Raw genomic sequence first — 18,997 nt, 5'->3', positions numbered from 1 at the left:
CTTATCACTGTCATTTACAGAGCAGAGCTTTTCATTTTAATGAAGTCCAACTTATCAATTTTTCTTTCACAAATTGTGCTTTTGGTGTTATATCTAAAAGCTCATTGCCAAACACAAAGTCAAACAGATTTTCTCTTATGCTTTCATCTAGAAGTTCTATAGTTTTGTATTTTACATTCAAGTATATGATCCACTTTGAGTTATTTGTGTGAAAGGTGTAAGGTCTGTGTCTAGCTTCATTTGTTTTTTCCTATAGGACTGTCTGATGGGTCCAGCACAATTTCTTAAAAAGACTATGTTTTCTCCATTGAATTGCCTTTATACCTTTGTTAAAGGTAAGTTGATTATATCTGGGTGGCTCTATTTCTGGGCTCTCTATTTTGTTCCATTGATCTATGTGTCTATTCTTTTGCCAATACCACACAATCTTGATTACTGCAGATTTGAACAAGTCTTAACAAGTCAGCTGTGTAAGTCTTTCAACTTCGTTCTTCTCCTTCAATATTGTGTTGGCTATTCTAGGTCTTTTGCCTTTCTGTATAAACTTTAGAATCAGTTTGGCAATATTTGCAAATAGCTTGTTGGAATTTTAACTGGGATTGCATCTATAGATCAAGTTGGACAGATCTGACATCTTAATAACATCGAGTCTTTCAGTCTGTCAGCACAGAATGTCTCTCCATTTGTATAGATCACCTTCTATTTATGGCATCAGGGTTTTGTAGTTTTCTGTACATACATCCTACACATACATAGTTCGATTTATACCTAAATATTTTATTGTTTTTGGTGCTATTGTAAATTGTATTATGTTAAATTTCAGATTTCCAATTGTTCATTTCTGGTATATAGGAAAGCAATAGACTTTTGCATATTAACCTTGTATTCTACGCCTTTGCTATGTTTGTTAAAACAAACAAACAAACAAAAACAAACAAACAAACAAAAACTCCAAGAGCGTTGTTTTTTTTTTGGTCTCTTCTTTGGGGTTTTCTACATAGATAATCTTGCCATTTTTGAACACAGACAGTTTTATTTCTTCTTTCCCAATCTGTATATGTCTGTATCTCTGTGGCGCTCATTTGTGGCTCACATATTTCTATCAGACACAATTGATGTCTGATAGACTGAGGCATTCCAGGACTGAGACATGAGATTGGTGATTGGCAAGGCTTGGGGAGAGCAAAATGGTTTCTGTGAGGGAAACCTATCCTGTCTCATTTCTCAGAGCATTCTGAAGGGGCGAACAGGCCGGCGTGACCTGTTTGGACTTTGAAACACATTTTGACAGCTTCCTACACTAATGACTCAATGTGGCACTCTTGTCACTTGCAGGGGTCTGCCCTACGTACAGAAATAGCAGTTCTTACTCAAGTATAAAACGTGGCATTTCTGAGAGATCTACCCTAAACTGGTGTAATTTCAATGTTTTCATTGAAACTTTATCTTGAGGGTAACAGAGAACCATCAAGGGGCGGACGGGTCAGATGTTTGTTGTTCGTTGGATTGGTAGTAGGAGCTATATTCTGAAATCCACGTTTGCAGATTACACCAAGTTTGCCTTGGCAGAGAAAACCCAAGCCGACAGGAACCACTGGAAGGCATGGGAACACGGCGCTCCTGGTTTTCCTCTCACCTCTTTGTCTTCCTCTTATCATCCTCCTCCAGATTCTCCTCCGCCTACTTGGAATCTAAGAATCTCACAGAGCTCTTTCCTTATCTCTTTTTTTGTGTTCTCTACTCTTTCACAGATTACGTCATCCATTGGCAGAGTTTTAACTTACCACTAAGGGCCGGACCCACTATCTCCAGGTCCAGCCAAGATCCTTCTCTGAGCCCCAGATCCAAATATGCAGTGGCCACCCCAGTTCCCCTGTGAATGCACCTCTTTTCCCCTAAAGCCTTTTCCAAGCTGGAAAACTCTGTGTCTCTCTTTCTTCTTCTTCATGCACATCGTATGTGAGTGGCAGTATTGTTACTTTGGAGCTGGACAGAACTGGGGCCAAATCCAAGCCTCTGTTTCCAGATCTGCAAAATTGCAGTTTACAAATACATAACTCATAAGACTATCGTGAGGACTGAATGAAACAGTGAAGATGAAATGCCTGATACCCGCCAAGGGCAGAACAGGCCTCAATCAACATTAACTATTATTTACAAGCTATTAGCTGCAAGTCTTACGGTTCTGAGCTCATACATGTCTCCTGACTCTAGTTTCTTCCCGCCTCCTCCATGCCGTGGCCTGAGTTAATACTCCCATCATGCCTTGCCCAAGTTCTTCCCTAGTCATATTATCAACAAGTCATTTTTCATCCTGCTGATGGTGTAATCTTTCTTAAAACAAAAGAAAACAATCAAACAAACACTCAAAAAACATGTCTGATCTGTCAGGCCCTTGCTGGTTTCTTGCCACCCATGGAATAAAATCGAAACTTCTTATCTTGGCAACCAGGCCCTTCGTGCTGTGTGCTCAGATCTCCTAGACTGCATCTACTCCCTTCCTCGTCCCCTGGTTTTTTCCTGACTCGACCAACATACCTGTTCCCTGAACACACCTGACTCGTTCTCAGTTCTGCCTTTGAAGGTGCTGTTTCATCCTCTTGGATGTTCCTTCTGCTCCTGTGCTCGGTAACCTAATTAATGATTCTCAAAGACCTAGCGCAAACATCCTATTTTCTGCTGATATCCTCAATCTTCCAAAACAGAGATCCCTAATCTGAGACCCTGGAATCTCTTGCTTTTCACGCTGTGTTGGGATTTCGGTTTATTTCTCTATGTTATCAGTGAGGTTGTGAGCTTTGAGGAAGCGGACATTCTGTCTTATTTTGAGATGCATGCACACCCAACTCCTAAGGGACCAATAACCATTGGTGGCCCGGTTAATGGATTAACGGTATTGGTACTTTATCTGCTTGTCTGTCCGCTAGAACTTTAGCTCTGGAAGGTCTAGGACCTGTGTGCCGTTCATCTTTGTGTCTTCAGGGTCTATCCAGGTTCTTGAATGTGGTAATTGCTTAATAGTTTGTGTGAGTCAGCAGGACAGTGACGGATGAATTTCACCACGGATAAGGGTCAAGGGAGGCCCTTAGGTTAAAACTGAGTTTAATGCGATGATCACAGTTAAAATGAACAGCAACGACAATATAAATAAAAATAAACTCGGTGCCTTTGGATAGAGTAACTAATCTCTCTGAACCTCAGTTTCCTCATCTGTACCTATAAGGTGGTTGATGTGGGAAATTTGTCTGTTTTCCACAGTGATGGAGTGACACTCTTTTTTAGTAGTATGAAATTATTTGCTGGTCTTGGCTAACACATTTTATTTCTCTTAATATTTTGATATTTTCTGAAAAGATCAAGTGGCTTCAGAAAGATGACACCCAAGTGGCTCCCAATAGATGTCAATTAGGAATCCCAGGTGGCCCAGCTGGTAAGGGCGCAGGGTAGGATCAGCAAACTCAAGCCTGCCTGACTTGAAAGCCAGTGCACTTTCCTCTAATGTCCATACGTGATACAGGGACACTCTGCCCCTCTTTTGTGGAAACTATGACGGAGCCCAGTGAGCCCTTGTCAGAAAATACGGACCACCCACAAGGCTCCCTGTACAGCACTGAGACTGAAGGAGACAAACGTTTGTTAGAGAGGGAAGGAAACCTCAAACCTTCAGGTGGCAGAGGCATCAAGTGACACGGATAAGGTGCGGTGCTGCTGCTAACCAGCAGGGGGCGAGCGAGTCCGCCCGTGCTCAGCACGAGTGGGATGCCTGTGGCACTCAGGGTCTCTCAGGTAGGTTGAGATCCTAAAGCACAAGTGACCTCCCTCCAGCCAGACGGGTATTTATAGCTGTGAGCTCCACAGCGGCCGTGTGAGGTGGGCTTGACTATCCCCATTTTACAGAGCTTCGGATAGGTTGAGGCTAGAGGAGGCTGAGTCTTCGTGGAGATAGGGGACAGGGTTGCAGGGCAAGGGGGCCTCTGCCTCCCAGAAAAGGGTAGGTCACCATTTTCCTATTATTCATAAAACTGTAATAACTTCATATTACATTTTCTTGTAGGTATAATTTATAATAAAAAAAAACCAAAAGATTTAACAGTCAAATAAAATGGACACATGACATTCAGGGCAACAATCATAAGCAGAGATTCTCAGACTGGATTAAAAAACATGACCCTACTATACGATGTTTACAAGGATGCATTTTATTATTATTTATTTTTATTTTTATTTTTATTTTATTTTTTAATTTATTGGGGTGACAATTGTTAGTAAAATTACATAAATTTCAGGTGTACAATTCTGTATCACATCATCTATAAATTACATTGTGTGTTCGCCACCCAGAGTCAGTTCTCCTTCCATCACCATATATTTGATCCCCCTTACCCTCATCTCCCACCCCCCAACCCCCTTACCCTCTGGTAACCACTAAATTATGTTCCCCAGATTAATTTTCAAACCCCGTGGCCATCCTGTGGTTACTGATTGTTTTCTAATCCCCTCACCTTCCCCCTTACCCCCACGCACCCCCCCCCCGCCCATCTAGCAACCCTCAGTTTTTCCTCTTTGTCTCCAAAACTGTTTCTGATTAGTTCATTCACTTATTCTTTTCTTTAGATTCCGCATATAAGTGAGATCATATGGTACTTATCTTTCTCTGTCTGACTTATTTACAAGGATGCATTTTAAATATAAAGATGCAGAGAGCTTCAACGTGATAATATGAGAAAAGATCTACCACACAAAGAGGAAGCGTAAGAAAATCGGATAAAGAGTGGACTTCAAGACAAAAATAATGATAGATAAAGAAAAACATTTCACAATGTTTAATCTGGAAGATAGAACAATTCTAAATGTTTATGTACTTAAGAACAACCACAGTTGGTGATTTTAACACCCGTCTCTCAGTAATTTATAGAACTAGCAGGCAAAAATCAGTAAAGTTTCAGAAAAATTAAACAACACAGTTAACCGATAGTCCACTTGACTTAAATACCCAAGAACTATAAATTCTTCTCAAAGAATTTTAAATGCACATGAAACCTTCTTTAAGATAGATCACATGCTGGGCAAAACATCTCTAAATTTTTAAGGATTGAAATCATACAGAATATGTTCTCCAACCACAATGAAATTAAATTTCTAGAAATTAATAACGTTATGCTATCTGGAAAATGCCCAAATATTTAGAAATTAGGTCATAGATTCCTACTTGGCCATGGGTTAAAGGAAAAAAATCACAAAAGATATTAAAATATTTTGTAATAAGTGATAATGAAAATCCAACACATTAAGATTTGATTTGTGGAAAGCTAATTATAGATCATCAACTTGGAGACTCTCCAGGCTATAACAAAGAGACGCAAAACCAAGTGTTGCTAAGATGCAAAGCATCACCATCAAGAATTCTGATGCAAACACACAATGTGATATATAGATGACATATTACACAATTGTACACCTGAAACCTATGTAACTTTACTAGCCATTGTCACACCAATAAACTTTAATTAAAAACAAAACAAAACAGAGCAACAGTTCTAGACCAAGAGAAGAGGAGAGAAATCATAGAAATGATAGGTAAAGCAAGTGTGAGATGAGAAGTGACTGAGGGGAATGAGGAAAGCAAGGGGGAAAGGCAGACAGGCGAGAAGCTCTAATGGAAAGTGTGGGCTGATGATAACATCAGTCTGCAGCCAGGAGCTGAGTTAAGCACTGGCTGAAAGCTAACAGTGCCCCCTTGTCGGCAAAAAAAAAAATAAATAAATAAAATAAATAAAAAATCTGATTCAGTACTTTGAAAAACTGACGGTATCCAACAAAATTGAACATAAACAGATCTTGTGATAGCAAAAAACTGGAAACAACACACATCACTTAACATTAGAAAAGACAAATGTTGATATATTCATACTCTGGTAAACTATATAATGAAAAATAAAAAGCTACTGCTCAGAGCAAACACATGAATGAATTCCACAAACATAATATTGAGGGAAAAAAAAAGCCAGACATAAAAAATACTTAAGATTATATTTATATAACCTTCAAAAATAAGCAAATTTAATCTACACTAATCAAAGTCAGAATAATGGTACCTTTTGGGGAGCTAATAACTGGAAAGGAGATAAGAAAGGCTTCTGAGGTTTAGTTATTGGGATGCATTTGATGTAAAAATTAATTGAACTATCACTTATATTTTGTGTACTTGAATAAACGTATGCTATACTACAATAAAAAATATACTTTCATTTTCACTTATCTGTAATGTTTTTGAGTGTATCTCTGTACAGTTTTTTTAGTGGTTGCTGTAGATACTGCATTATATACACGTAACTTATCGTAGTCTATTGGGATTGAAATTTTAACTGTTTGAGTGAAATGTAAACCTTACCATTACTCTATTTATCATATAATTGTCTGAAATATTTCCTCCACGTATGTTAAGAACTACATTTATGTTATGGCTGTTGCTTCAACTGTCAAACATAATTTTAAAAAACTCAAAGGTACTTTTCTATATTTACCCCAAATTTTACACTTTATACTATTAATTCTGATGTGTCATGTTGCCTTTTTTTATCATTTTGTTTGAAGAACTTCCATTAGCCATTCTTTAAGATAGGTCTACCAATAACACATTTTCTTAGTTTTCTTTCATCTAAGAGTGTTTTTTTGTTTTGTTTTTTAGTCTATTTTCTCTCTGTTGTTGAGATTGGATAATTTCTGTTGACCTATTTTTGAGTTCACTTATTCTTTGTCATCTCCGTTCTGTTGTTGACCTATCCAGTGAGTTTTATCTGTTTCAATTCTATAACTTAATCCTACAATTGGGTATTATATTTTTAGTTCTGAAATTTCTACTTGACTCTTCTTTGTATCTTTTCTTTCTTTGCCCAGGCTTATTTTTTCACTTAAGTGTATTTATAATTTTTTGTTAAAACATTTTTGTAATGTCTTCTTTAAATCACTGTCAGATAATCCCCAAATCTGTATCACTTCAATGTTAGTAAATATATTATGTCTTTTCTCATTCGAGATTTTCCTGGTTCTCGGTATGATGAATGATTTTTGATTGTGTGCTGGACATTTTTGGTATTATGTTAGGAGGCTGTTTTAAATCTTTAGCCATCGCAGGCTTCTGATAATACTGGAACAGTGAGGTGTGTGTGTGAGGTGTTATCTCTTTGGGAAGTCCAATATTTCCATTCGTTTTTTTTCTAAGATGTTTGGCTCAAGTAGGGTGGATGTTGGGGTGACCGGTGGCTCAGTTGGTTAGAGCGCAGTGCTCATAACACCCAGGTCACCAGTTCGATTCCCACATGGGCCAGTGAGCTGTGCCCTCCACAACTAAAGTGAAGAACAACAGCTTGACTTGGAGCTGAGTTGCACCCTCCACTAGATTGAAAAAAACAACTTGACTTGGAGCTGATGGGTCCTGGAAAAACAAACTGTTCCCCAATATTCCCCAATTAAACAAAAAATTAATAAAACAAGTAAGAATCATTAAAAAAAATTAAAGGATCGTGGATATGTTGTCTAAAGGTTTCTGCCTTACAGGTCTTCTCTTTGCTGATCCTTGGATAAAGCAAGCAGATTTTCGTGGGGCTATTTTTCTGTCTGCATCTGTTTGCATTTTTCGGTTGTAGACTTTCTAGTGCCCAATCCAGGATCTATAGAGGCAAAAAGAAAACCCAGGGAACTTACCACTGTGTCAGTTTTCTGAAGACTCTACATGTTCTGCCTTTTTCTTTCCACCTCTCTGACTCTTCTGTTTTTTTATACATTATGTCCAGGTATTTTAGTTATACTTAGCAGGAGCAATAGGGAGAAATACATTTACTACATCTGGTACAGAATTAAAAGTGTTCCTTTCATTTAAAAAAACATAGAATTAACGCAGTGGACTATTGGATCACTAAAGCTACTACCCGTTTACATCTCCGGAAGTTACTGTTGTAAAATGATGAAGGTGGTGGTGAAGAGTTGGGGACAGGTGATTTGTGTATCTCTCCAGCAGTGATTGGGGTAAGGGGAATGCCTTGGTTTTGTTGATGTAGCAGGCATTTTGCTTTGAGTAAATCAATACAAAGGCCTTTACTTAGGGTTGGTAGAATCATGAGGCTATGAAACAGGACCTAGAAAGTTCCTGAGCAGGCTGATGTTGTTAAGTGGAAAGCTTCCGGTCTCCCCACGATAACTCTGGTGTTGGTGTTTACCATCACATGCACTTATGCTGTGTTAGAGAATCTCTCAGGGCAGCCCTGTCTTAAAAAAAGCATTTAACTCAAGGAGACCCAGGGTGGCTACTGGGGGGGCGGAAGGGCTGTTTAGCAGAGTCTCTTCCCAAGATCTTTGGGTTTTGGGATCACCTTGCAATCTTAAGTGATAAAACTGTAAGAGTTCACATCTTGGGTTACTCTTGCCAGCTACCGTTTCCCCGAAAATAAGACCTACCCTGAAATAAGTCCCAGTTAAGATCGTCAGCCAGAAGGACGCATTTCGTATGTTATGATGTTCCAGAAGATGACATGACTGTTTTTGAATAAACGTACTAATGTACATGAAAAAATAAGACAACTCCTGAAAATATGCCCTAATGCGTCTTTTGGAGTAAAAATTAATGTAAGACCCGGTCTTACTTTCCGGGGCAACTCGGAATTCCTCCTGCCTCTGGTGACTCACCACCCAATGAAATATATTTGTTTAATGAATGAATGTATGTGTGGGCAACGGCACAGAGGAACAGAATGAATGAACTTGAAAACTACGAATACTCCTGGACACTCAAAAATTCTCAGGAATTGCAAATTTATTGGCTGAGGAGGCACTGGGGCTGGAGGGTCGCTGTACAGAAACCCGGGAGGGAAAACGCAGGACAAAAAACAGCCTGAAGGCTTAATGGCTCCCACCGGCGTAGGAAGACAGGAAAGGTCTGGGAACCTCAGCGCAAGGTCGAGAGAGCGCTAAGCCTGTCCGCGCCCACGGAGACCGCCTGCAGCTCCTTCGCCTCCGCGGAGTCCCGCCAGCCTTATTTGCATGGCCAGCTGGGCGCCTGCTTCTGCTGGGTCTGGTGGCACTCCGGCACGCACACGCCACTTCCACCGCCGCCCCCGGAGGAGCCGCCCCCGCAGCCGCCGCCGCCGCCCCCGGAGGAGCCGCCGCCGCCGCCCCCGGAGCCGCCGCCACACAACTCCACGCAGCAGCTCTGCTGGGGCGCGCACGCGCTCTGGGTGGTCTGGCCGAAGTCGCCTCCACCGCCGCCGGAGGAGCCGCCGCCGCAGCCGCCACCGCCGCCGCCGCTAGACCCGCCTCCGTAGCTCTGGCACGAGACCTGCTGGCTGGAGCCGCCGCCGCCGCCGCCGCCGCCGGAGTAGCCGCCCCCGCAGCCGCCACCGCCGCCGCCGCTAGAACCGCCTCCGTAGCTCTGGCACGAGACCTGCTGGCTGGAGCCGCCGCCGCCGCCACCGGAGTAGCCGCCCCCGCAGCCGCCGCCGCCGCCGCCGGAGGAGCCGCCGCCGATGCACTGGACGATCCCACCGGAACCTCCCCCGCAGCTGCCGCCGCCGGAAGAGCCCCCGCCGCAGCCGCCGCCGCCGCCGGAGGAGCCGCCGCCAATGCACTTGACGATCCCACCGGAACCTCCTCCGTAGCCGCCGCCGCCGCCGGAAGAGCCCCCGCCGCAGCCGCCGCCGCCGCCGCCGCCGCCGGAGGAGCCGCCGCCGATGCACTTGACGATCCCACCGGAACCTCCTCCGTAGCCGCCGCCGCCGCCGGAAGAGCCCCCGCCGCAGCCGCCGCCGCCGCCGGAGGAGCCGCCGCCGATGCACTTGACGATCCCACCGGAACCTCCTCCGTAGCCGCCGCCGCCGCCGGAAGAGCCCCCGCCGCAGCCGCCGCCGCCGCCGGAGGAGCCGCCGCCGATGCACTTGACGATCCCACCGGAACCTCCTCCGTAGCCGCCGCCGCCGCCGGAAGAGCCCCCGCCGCAGCCGCCGCCGCCGCCGGAGGAGCCGCCGCCGATGCACTTGACGATCCCACCGGAACCTCCTCCGTAGCCGCCGCCGCCGGAAGAGCCCCAGCCGCAGCCGCCGCCGCCGCCGCCGGAGGAGCCGCCGCCGATGCACTTGACGATCCCACCGGAACCTCCTCCGTAGCCGCCGCCGCCGGAAGAGCCCCCGCCGCAGCCGCCGCCGCCGCCGCCGCCGCCGGAGGAGCCGCCGCCAATGCACTTGACGATCCCACCGGAACCTCCTCCGCAGCCGCCGCCGCCGCCAGAAGAGCCCCTGCCGCAGCCGCCGCCGCCGCCGCCTCCACCGCCGCCGCCGCCGCCGGAGGTCTTACAGACCATTGGGGGCTGGGGAGTGGGTTGCTTTTTCTGATAAGACATCCTTTGTGAGGAGAACCCTGGAAGGAGGGTAGAGAGCATCAGTGGGCTATCGGCTAGAGGACGCGGGGGAGGAGGCAGCTGCAGCCCCGGCAACAGCCGGCTTTCGGAGCAGCGCTGCCCGGCCAGGCTGCATGCCGTCCCTGCTCGGGTCCGGGAGAGCTCTGGCTGGGCCTCCTAGCATTGCTGCTTTTACAGTTGCGTCCTGTCACCGAAAGTCTTCACCAAGATTTACAGAGCCCAGCTAGTAGAGCCCATTTCTGTCTCTCCCAGCCTGCCTCTGGCCTCTGCTGGCTGAGTTTGCAGTCAACGACCCACGTTCTCGCACGAGAGGTTGGAGCACTTCTCTCAGGTCTCTTCCAGTGCCAACACGGATTGTTTGAATGCAAATAGGAAATTATCACAAGCCTCCACCTAGGGTGGGGGATTTTACCCATGCCCGCACAACAGATGGTTTGTCAGGACGTCAGAGGACCGTTGCATCTAGTTCTGTTCTGCAAAAGCTCTTAATTCAAATTCTTGGTCTATCCCACTGAGCTTAGCCGTGATCCCTGGCCAGTTTTCAGAAAAGGCAGGCTCCCCTGTGGTCTTGTCTGGACTCCCGTGGTCCTGTGGACCACCGTGTCTTACCGGACATCATCAGCGATTATTGCCTATGCCATTTGCTTAAGCCTAAGCTTGGATGAGGGGACCACGACGAACAGGAAGTTGTGTCCTAGCATCTCACAAGTCATTGTTCTCTCACAACATCTCTGTAAGACAGGTGTTGGGTTCCCGTGGCTCCTGAAATCTCCATCTGCAGCATTATCTAACTCATTCTCCCTGCTCTGAGACAAAGCTCAGCCTTTCTTTACAGGCTGGTGAGGTCCTTCCAGCTCATTCACAGGCCACCTGGGACAGCCTCTCTGGAGTGCCCCTCTGTGCCCAGCACCAGGCCTGCCCCTGTAGGGGACTGTCAGAGAGACAGGAGAGAATCTTGCTTTGTGGAGTTTACATTCTGGCCAGAAAACCAGAGACCAGCAGCACAGCAGCTCAGCCCGCCTTTCTTTTCTTCTTGAATCCCCTCTAATCATGAATGTAGTTGGGAAGGCAGAGGTCCAGTAGCTTCCAAAGCAGAGAGAGACCTGGCCTGTCCGTCCCCTGCTCCACGTAGGCTGTGCGGGCCTGGGTTAGACCAGCTGGGAAGGTGAGGGCCAGTGGAACCCACACTTACCTGAAGGAAGGGTGAGTGAGGAGAGGAGATGCTGGCTGTGTGAAGAGCACTGGAGCTCCCAAGGATTTATAGTTTGCAATGTGACTCATCTATTGATCCAGGCCGGCCTCTTGTGTTTAGCCTCAGTTACGTGATCCATGCTGTCACCCCACCTCCCTGTGATTGCAAGCATTCATGGAGATTTTGGCATTCTTGAGATGGACATCCGCATGTGACTGGCTCCTTCTCTGATGCAACTGTGTGACAGGCTGGCAAAGGGGGACGGCCAACCAGAGTGGATGACGGGCATTGTTGCCAAAATCTCTGGCACGGGGCACATGCCATAAGCAGAGGGCCACGCTTGAGGAATAGGTTCCAGACTCGAGGTGGCCTGAGAGAGTCACGCTGGAGATCTCATCAGCCTTTGGTCCAGGGAGTGTGGCCCTTTCAAATCCCACTGTTTGGCTTCTGATCCCATTGCTAGGAAACCCTCGTAACTTTAGGGTGAACCCGCCCCTCCTTTGCCCCAATTTTCTCCTCCAGGGTTTCACGCGTGCTTGGCTGGGATGTTTCGGTCTTGCCCACGAGCTTTAGAGAGTGTGTGAGCCCCTGGCACCCAGTTCTGGGCTGTATCCATAGATGCTGCTGTAACGAATGGGACACTGGTGGCTGCTTTGATTGGTTCCTGGAGACAGCAGGTGTCTGAGAAAATTGATCATCAATACTGGCTTTCCTTGCAGAGAAGCAGCCTAGAGATTGACTCTGTGGTCCTTGCCACCATGACCTTTTGGTCTGGGTCTTGTGCGTCAACACTCACCTCAGCCTAAGAGGCAGCCATGGAATGGAATGGGCCTGCAGTTAGGTGACTGGGTTTGGGTGCTCCCTTTGCTACTTGCCAGCTGTGTCACCTTGGGCAGGGTCACAACACCTTCCCCAGTGCCTGCACCAAGAAGACTCAGTGTTTGTTGGCTGACGGTAAGCTTTCTGACGGTCAGTTACCTTGTCTATCAAACAGGAATAGTAATGCCTGTTTCATAGTTCTGCAAAGAGGGAATAGTTTTATTATAGTGTAGAAGGTAAAGCTGTTCTTTTTATCGTTTTCTCCCATAATAACACATCCCGACCTCTAACTTGGCCTGCCCTTGGACAGCAAGGTCAGGAGGGAGCCCATGGAAGGCTTGAGGCAAGCTCCTCTCTACGAAAATAACTCACAACTTCCCTGTTGACCCTAAATCAATAGCATCACCCTTCTCTTGGATCAGTAGACCTCACGCTCCCCTTCTTTCATCACTGGAACTCGATCGCTATTGTTTTAAGATCCCACATTTGAACTTTGTTCCACCCAATTAGGTGTTGTAATGACAGCTCCAATAATAAATTAAATTAATTATGGTGGAGTTTTAGTGACTCACATGCTCTTGATTAGATTATGTGGCCTTCAGAAATTTGTGGCACTGATTTCGTTTTGGAGAGCATGAACCCAGGTGAACACATGTGCTCCTCTCCTTAGAGCGTAGCCAAGAGAGAAAAGGCAGGATTCTCGGTTTGAAGCTGAGGCACCATGGAGATTTTGGACGAAGAAACAGCCTCCAACGAGATGATTGCCATGGTTATAAAAAGAAAGGTTTAATTAGTGGGGCCGTGTTGGAGAAGGGGAGCCTGTGTGGACCATGGCTCCAGCACTGACCTGTCGGCCATGTCCGCCCATTCTGTGTGTTTTTCAGTTTTTAGGGAACTGTAAGGAAAAGGATGTCAGCAGTGTGATCTTGAGAAGAAAACTCTTTCATTCTTCCTCCCTTTTTTTTGGTGTTAAAATAACCATTTCTATTACAAGTGATGGTTGTTTTTTTCATGTCCTTACTTGTCAAAATAAAGATTGGGCTCTTATATGACAGTTACTGCATTTTTTTTGAGGGAGACTTCTCGATGAAACTGCAAAGTTTGGTTAACTCGAGTGCAGATAACCTCAGAGAGCTAATCGTCTTCAGATTGCCCGTGTTAGTTTGGAGGGTTTATGTTCTAAGAAGGAGGCGTTATTTCTATCAGATTGAAGGTCCTAATACTTCACGAATCCAGCCAACACTAGTGTACTGGGCACTATGCCAAACACTAAGGAAGAGGCAGGAGCCTTTCAAAGCTGGATCTCCTTAGTAAAATTGGTGGTGGTGGTGGTGGTGATGGTGGGGTGGGGGACTCCATGTCTGCCCCTGCCACCCTATATAGCGTTTAATAAGGAAAAGCTAACTAGTCATCTACCTTGTCTGCACGTAGAGAAGCTGATGCGACACGGTACTGAGAGCAGTGCTAGGTCCTGTGGCTCTCAGCCCGTGAGCCTCACCTGAGGCGCGGCTGGAGGAGCCTGGTTCCCCATTTTATCCCTCTAGACCAGAAGCAGTCCCTGTGGGATATCTGTGTGGACAGGAATTGACGGCCTCGTTTTACATATCAGGAAATGGTGGAAGTGTGCAGAATTATTACGATGAGGTATTTGGAGTCTTGTAAGACTTGACATGGCAGACCTTTAAGATTTATAGCCTGTAGACATTTCATCCTAACTGTGTGCTTGCTGGTATGCCTGAGTTCCGCAGCCTGGCAGATTTAGGACGTGGCTCCTGCCTGGATTTGTCTCCTGAGAGGGGACGGCCCATAGAGCACGTGTTGGTGTCCAGCGAGATGCGAGGCGTTCATTCGTAGGTGCTCCATACCTCCTGGTGGAATTGAAGGCAGTCCTTGAGACCCATGGTCAATCCTCAGTCTGAGGGGAGATGACAGCTTTTGAGCTTGGGGACCCCCAGGCTGATAGAAGCCTGCTCATCACAAGGTTTGCGTGTCTAAAACTATACACGTGAATTCTCCTGACTGCTGACAGTCTTCACACCTGAGGGGAGTAGGGCCGTGTGGTTTGTAACGAATGAAGACACAGGGCAGGGGTTGGGAGCGCTGGCAGGGCAGGCACAGAGCTTGGAAGCGCTTAGCGTTGTTTGGGTTGAATGGGAACAGTTTTCTCTTAGAGTCCCGGCATCTCCTTGGGCTGCCATTTCTCTCCTCTCTTCCGCCCTCCTGGTCAGCGGTTAAAGAAGTGATGACTCTGGTTGCTGAGTGGGGAGAAGAGCTAGGTGCCTGGGAGAAGGCCAGCTGTAGTGGCTCACAGCTCCTGGAACTCCTTCTCCAGGAAGCTTCCCAAGGTTCATCCCACCCACTGCTTCCATCTCCCTGGCTGCTTTCCCTTTCCAAGGCCTTAGGAAAGACGGGACTAGTGACAGCCTGCTAATGACACATCCATTAGCCTTGTCTCCTGTTTTATTTTATTTATTTATTTACTAAAAGATTTTATTGGGGAAGAGGAACAGGACTTTACTGGGGAACAGTGTGTACTTCCAGGACTTTTTCCAAGTCAAGTTGTTGTCCTTTCAGTCTTAGTTGTGGAGGGCGCCGTTCAGCTCCAGGTCCAGTTGCCGTTGTTAGTTGCACCATCCCTTGCAGAGTCGAGGAATCGAACTGGCAGCCTGTGGTTGAGAGCCCACTGGCCCAGGTGGGAATCGAACCGGCAGCCTTCGGCGTTAGTAGCACTGAGCTCCAACCGCCTGAGCCACCTGGCTGGCCCCTTGTCTCCTATTTTAAGTTATAACTGCCCTTGAGAGGGTGGTCCCTGTCAGTACTTCCTTCTGCATTCTAAGGTTTGTAGAGTTTAGAGCCCTCTGGGACTTCATCAGGACGTGTTGACTCTTGAGATAACCCACTTCAGGTTCTTCCTTGCGTGGAGGAGGACCGCAGCTGAGTGATTGAAGGGTTCCCGCAGGCTTACAGGTGCACGCAGGGTCAGCTGTGCTCCCGGGGGCCACGCCTGCCCGGCCCAAATGCTTCCCGCGGGGACAGACTGGTTTAGGGGCTGCTGTCACATATGTGTCTTGTTTGTTGCTCACACGAGCTCTGTGTGCTCAGTGATGTGTTACCCTCGTTTCTCACCTGTGGAAGCAGCTCAGAGCAGCTAATGGAATGGCTCAGATTCCCATAGCCGTTCAGAGGCCAGGATTCAGACTCAGTGCTCTTGAGTCTAAGTCTTGTGCTCTTTCCACGCCCTATGTAGCTCTTCTTTCTGGATCAGTGTCGGCAGAATGAAGGGCTGATGCCTCATCAGGCTCAGGTTCACACCCTCTGGGAGACGGGGAACAGAGCTTGCTCTCATGGACGTCCCAGCTCCGCAGGGACAATTGTGTGCACTGGTAGACTGCAGGAGCTGGAAGGATGCATCTAATCAACTCCCAACATTTGCAGAGGTAGATGACGACCGCAGGGCCCAGAGAGGCTAAACCACTTCCCAAGGCCACACAGCAGGGCCAAGCCTCACCCGGCTCTCTGGGCCCCCAGCTCAGTACACCTTCACGTAGATTCCGGGTGTGACTTTCTGCTTTCTCCTGACAAGAATGGCTCCAGGTATTGACAATGAGACCAGGGAGTCATTAAAATGACAGTAAAAGTATATGTTGCTGAGCAGACATGCTCAAGGAAGTTGCTGGGCCTGGAAGTAGATTGCTGGTTTCCCCAGGCCCTTTTACGGGTAGGCAGCTGCCAAGGGGCCCGAGGGCCCAGGGCCTGTCTCCTGAGCTCACATGCAAACTTTGGGAGCCGGGAGCAGCAGTGAGCAGCGCTTGTGGGCTCCAGTCCTGCCCCAGACAGGCAATGCCTCCTGAGGCCTCTAGGACTTTTGTGCCTGGTGGTGGTTGGTGGACCAAGAACCTCGGCTCCTGGACCAGCCCACCCACTGAAATCCATGGGTGCATAACCTCTGTGTGTTAACTGGATCCCAAGGCAAAGGGAATCTGAAAATCAACGTGACACAGGAAAAAGCACAAGTATTTTCAACTGATAGCCTTTTAGGCTCTTTAGCCAAAGCGTTAACCGAGCTTTCCAGACGTGTGCTAACTTTAGATGACGGGCACCTGTGTGCCTGTCTCCTGGGGTCCCTGAAAGGAGGGTAAGTGCTCTTTCCATTTTGGTTTCAAATCCAGTTTGGATACTTGAGTGCTACTTTCAGGAATCCCCTGGGGCTGCCGTGGGCCGTGGGTATGACGTCTGTCTAACCACAGATTGTTAATAGGGTTTACTACTGAGAACCAGAATCTGGACCCGGGCTCTGTCGTGACCAGTAAACCTGGTTCCTCACACTTGCCGGTCAGCCTTTCATTTTCGCTCCTTCTTCAAACTATACTCCTTATGTTAGTAGCGCAACTTACGGAAATCAGATGGATGATTTGGAGCAAACCTTCCCATTGCAAAGGTGGAAGTAATCATGATTTGGTTGGTGGGTCTCCAGTGACTTCTTCATTTGGGTCCATCTATGTGCTCAGAGACTCCCAAGGTGGCGGCCCGTGGAACCACTGTCCACATCTGGGGCAGGTTCCCAGGGCTCTCCCCTCTGGCTAGGAGCACCATCCCAACAAGATCAGATGCCCCCAAATCTCTATAGTCCCATCCAACTCAGGGCTGGGCCTCAGAGTGAGTATTTGGTAAGTGTTTGTTCATTAGCCAAAGAGATGGTGAGAATTTAGTCTCATATCCTAGGGCACATGTAATCTGACTCAGTTTTCCGTGGAAAGGAGCTTAAATAAATTGGCCATGGCAGACTGCTCTCCCCGGCACCCCCCACCTTTCATCCAAGGTGCCTGATTTCCCCATTGTCTCCGGCTTCTTGTTTTTCAGAATATGCCTTGGATCATGGCTGTCCAGTGACCCTGACCTCCTGTGGTCTAGTGGTCAGCTTTCTGGATGGGCCAGAAGCCTCCCCAGAGTAACAGTGAGGTTTGCTAGTCTCTGGTATGCTCTGGAGGGTGGCCATCAGAATCTCCCCTCTTCTGGGGTCTTGGGGTCTTGTGGGGCCTGTACCCTAAACCTGGCCCAACCACGAAGCCACTGTCCTTCTGCCCTCAGGTCCTCCACCTGTAAAGCCCGTCTGACTTCCATGTCGGTTTCCTTTAGGCCCCTCCTTCCCATGGCCCTCTCTGGACAGAGAGGAGGGAGCTAGGAGGTGGGTCCCAGGCAGTGACAGGGAAGAAACTCGATGGGATGACACGAGAGGACACAGACACTCATACGTCCCTGGGTGCCAGCTGTGGGTTCAAATCGGGAATTTGGGGAACTTTTCTCCTTGAGAGCTGACTCTGGAGGAGGAGGGAGGGGTACAGTAAGCAGGAGGGCTGGGTGAGGAAAGTTAGCCTGTGTCATGAGTAACCTTTGCAGAGTGTCATTACCCAGGGTGGATATAATTGCACGGGATTAAGAAAGACATGTGGGCAGATGGCATTGCTTTACCTTTTTCTGCAATTAAGACATGTCACTGGGTCCCCGAGAAGGATTAATACGGCTCCTGAGTGCTCCGTGGCAGTGAGTCCCCTCTGGGGGGAACTGGCCTCCTTACCCTCTAGTAAGCCATTCTGCTGGAAACACGCAAAGAAAATGAAGTACGCTCACTACACACCAAAGAAAAGTAAATCACCTATCATTCCAGTATCCAAATACAACTGGTGTTCAAGTTTCGGTGACTATTTTTTGTATCGTTCTTTTTTTCCTTCTTCTTTTTTTACCGATACTTCTCTTGTACGTAACTCAGTTTGGGGGCGCTGATTTGCCGTGTGAGTTGTTACTGCGCACATATCCATCCCCATGTCCCTTTACGGTCTAAGCATGCGTTTGAACGGCTGTGTGCCATTGGCCCCTGCTGCTGTCAGCACTTAAGCCTCCCGGCTGTCCTGGAAGCTCTGGCCCCTGGAGAACTCCTTATTGAATTGCATGGGGTCTCGGTTGTCTCTGGTAGACTGCTGGCAGGGACTTTGTCTTCTTTATATGTGCAGTGTGGCTGCACAGTAGGTGAAGAGGAAGGTTTGTTGTGTGAGGACCCCACCCTTTACTTCTCATCTCCCCTGATCTCATGCATAACCCAGTGACTCAGTTTCCCTGGACTGTGTAACTTCACAGAATCATCGTTTCCCCCCCCAAATGTTGTTTTCCTCTTGTCTCCTTAAATGCCACCTTCTCTTCACAGGCTGCCGGGCCAGGATTTTCTTGGGACCATGTGGTCGGACGCAATCCCTTTCAATGTGTGTGAGAAGGTATGGGGACGGGGCAGAGAAGGAGTCGGCGGTTCAGTGGGCATTTGGAAAAGAGGTCACTTTGGACGCTCGAATGCAATACTAGCCAAGTGCCCAAGGGACGAGGTGATGCAGAGAAAAGAAGCAACTGGAAACAAACACCTGCTTGGAAGAGGTGGGTTCAGAGCTAGGATTGGAAAACAGTGAAAAGCATTTCTGCAGATTTGGACTTTGGCCCTCATTATTTTGCCATCACGTGTATGTGTGTGTGTGTGTGTATGTGTACATAGGTGTATATCTATGGGTCATGTGTGTACACATGGGTCTGTGTGTGTC

The 18,997-nt window shown here is 47.5% G+C and overlaps 1 protein-coding gene across 1 annotated transcript; it reads right to left on the bottom strand.

The window, feature by feature from the left end:
• Positions 1 to 8,791: 8,791 nt before the first annotated feature.
• On the bottom strand, positions 8,792 to 10,821 carry LORICRIN (loricrin cornified envelope precursor protein). The gene is made up of 2 exons (XM_033093467.1): positions 10,818 to 10,821; positions 8,792 to 10,308 (listed from the first exon to the last, which is right to left on the bottom strand). The coding sequence occupies exons 1-2, from the start codon at positions 10,819 to 10,821 to the stop codon at positions 9,029 to 9,031; spliced, it is 1,284 nt and encodes a 427-aa protein (XP_032949358.1). The 3' UTR covers positions 8,792 to 9,028.
• Between the last annotated feature and the right edge of the window lie 8,176 nt (positions 10,822 to 18,997).

This window comes from Rhinolophus ferrumequinum, chromosome 22 (genome assembly GCF_004115265.2).
Source record: "Rhinolophus ferrumequinum isolate MPI-CBG mRhiFer1 chromosome 22, mRhiFer1_v1.p, whole genome shotgun sequence".
Classification (NCBI taxonomy): Eukaryota; Metazoa; Chordata; class Mammalia; order Chiroptera; family Rhinolophidae; genus Rhinolophus; species Rhinolophus ferrumequinum.
Note: the sequence above shows the minus strand (reverse complement) of the source record. Positions and strands in the feature narration are given on the sequence as shown.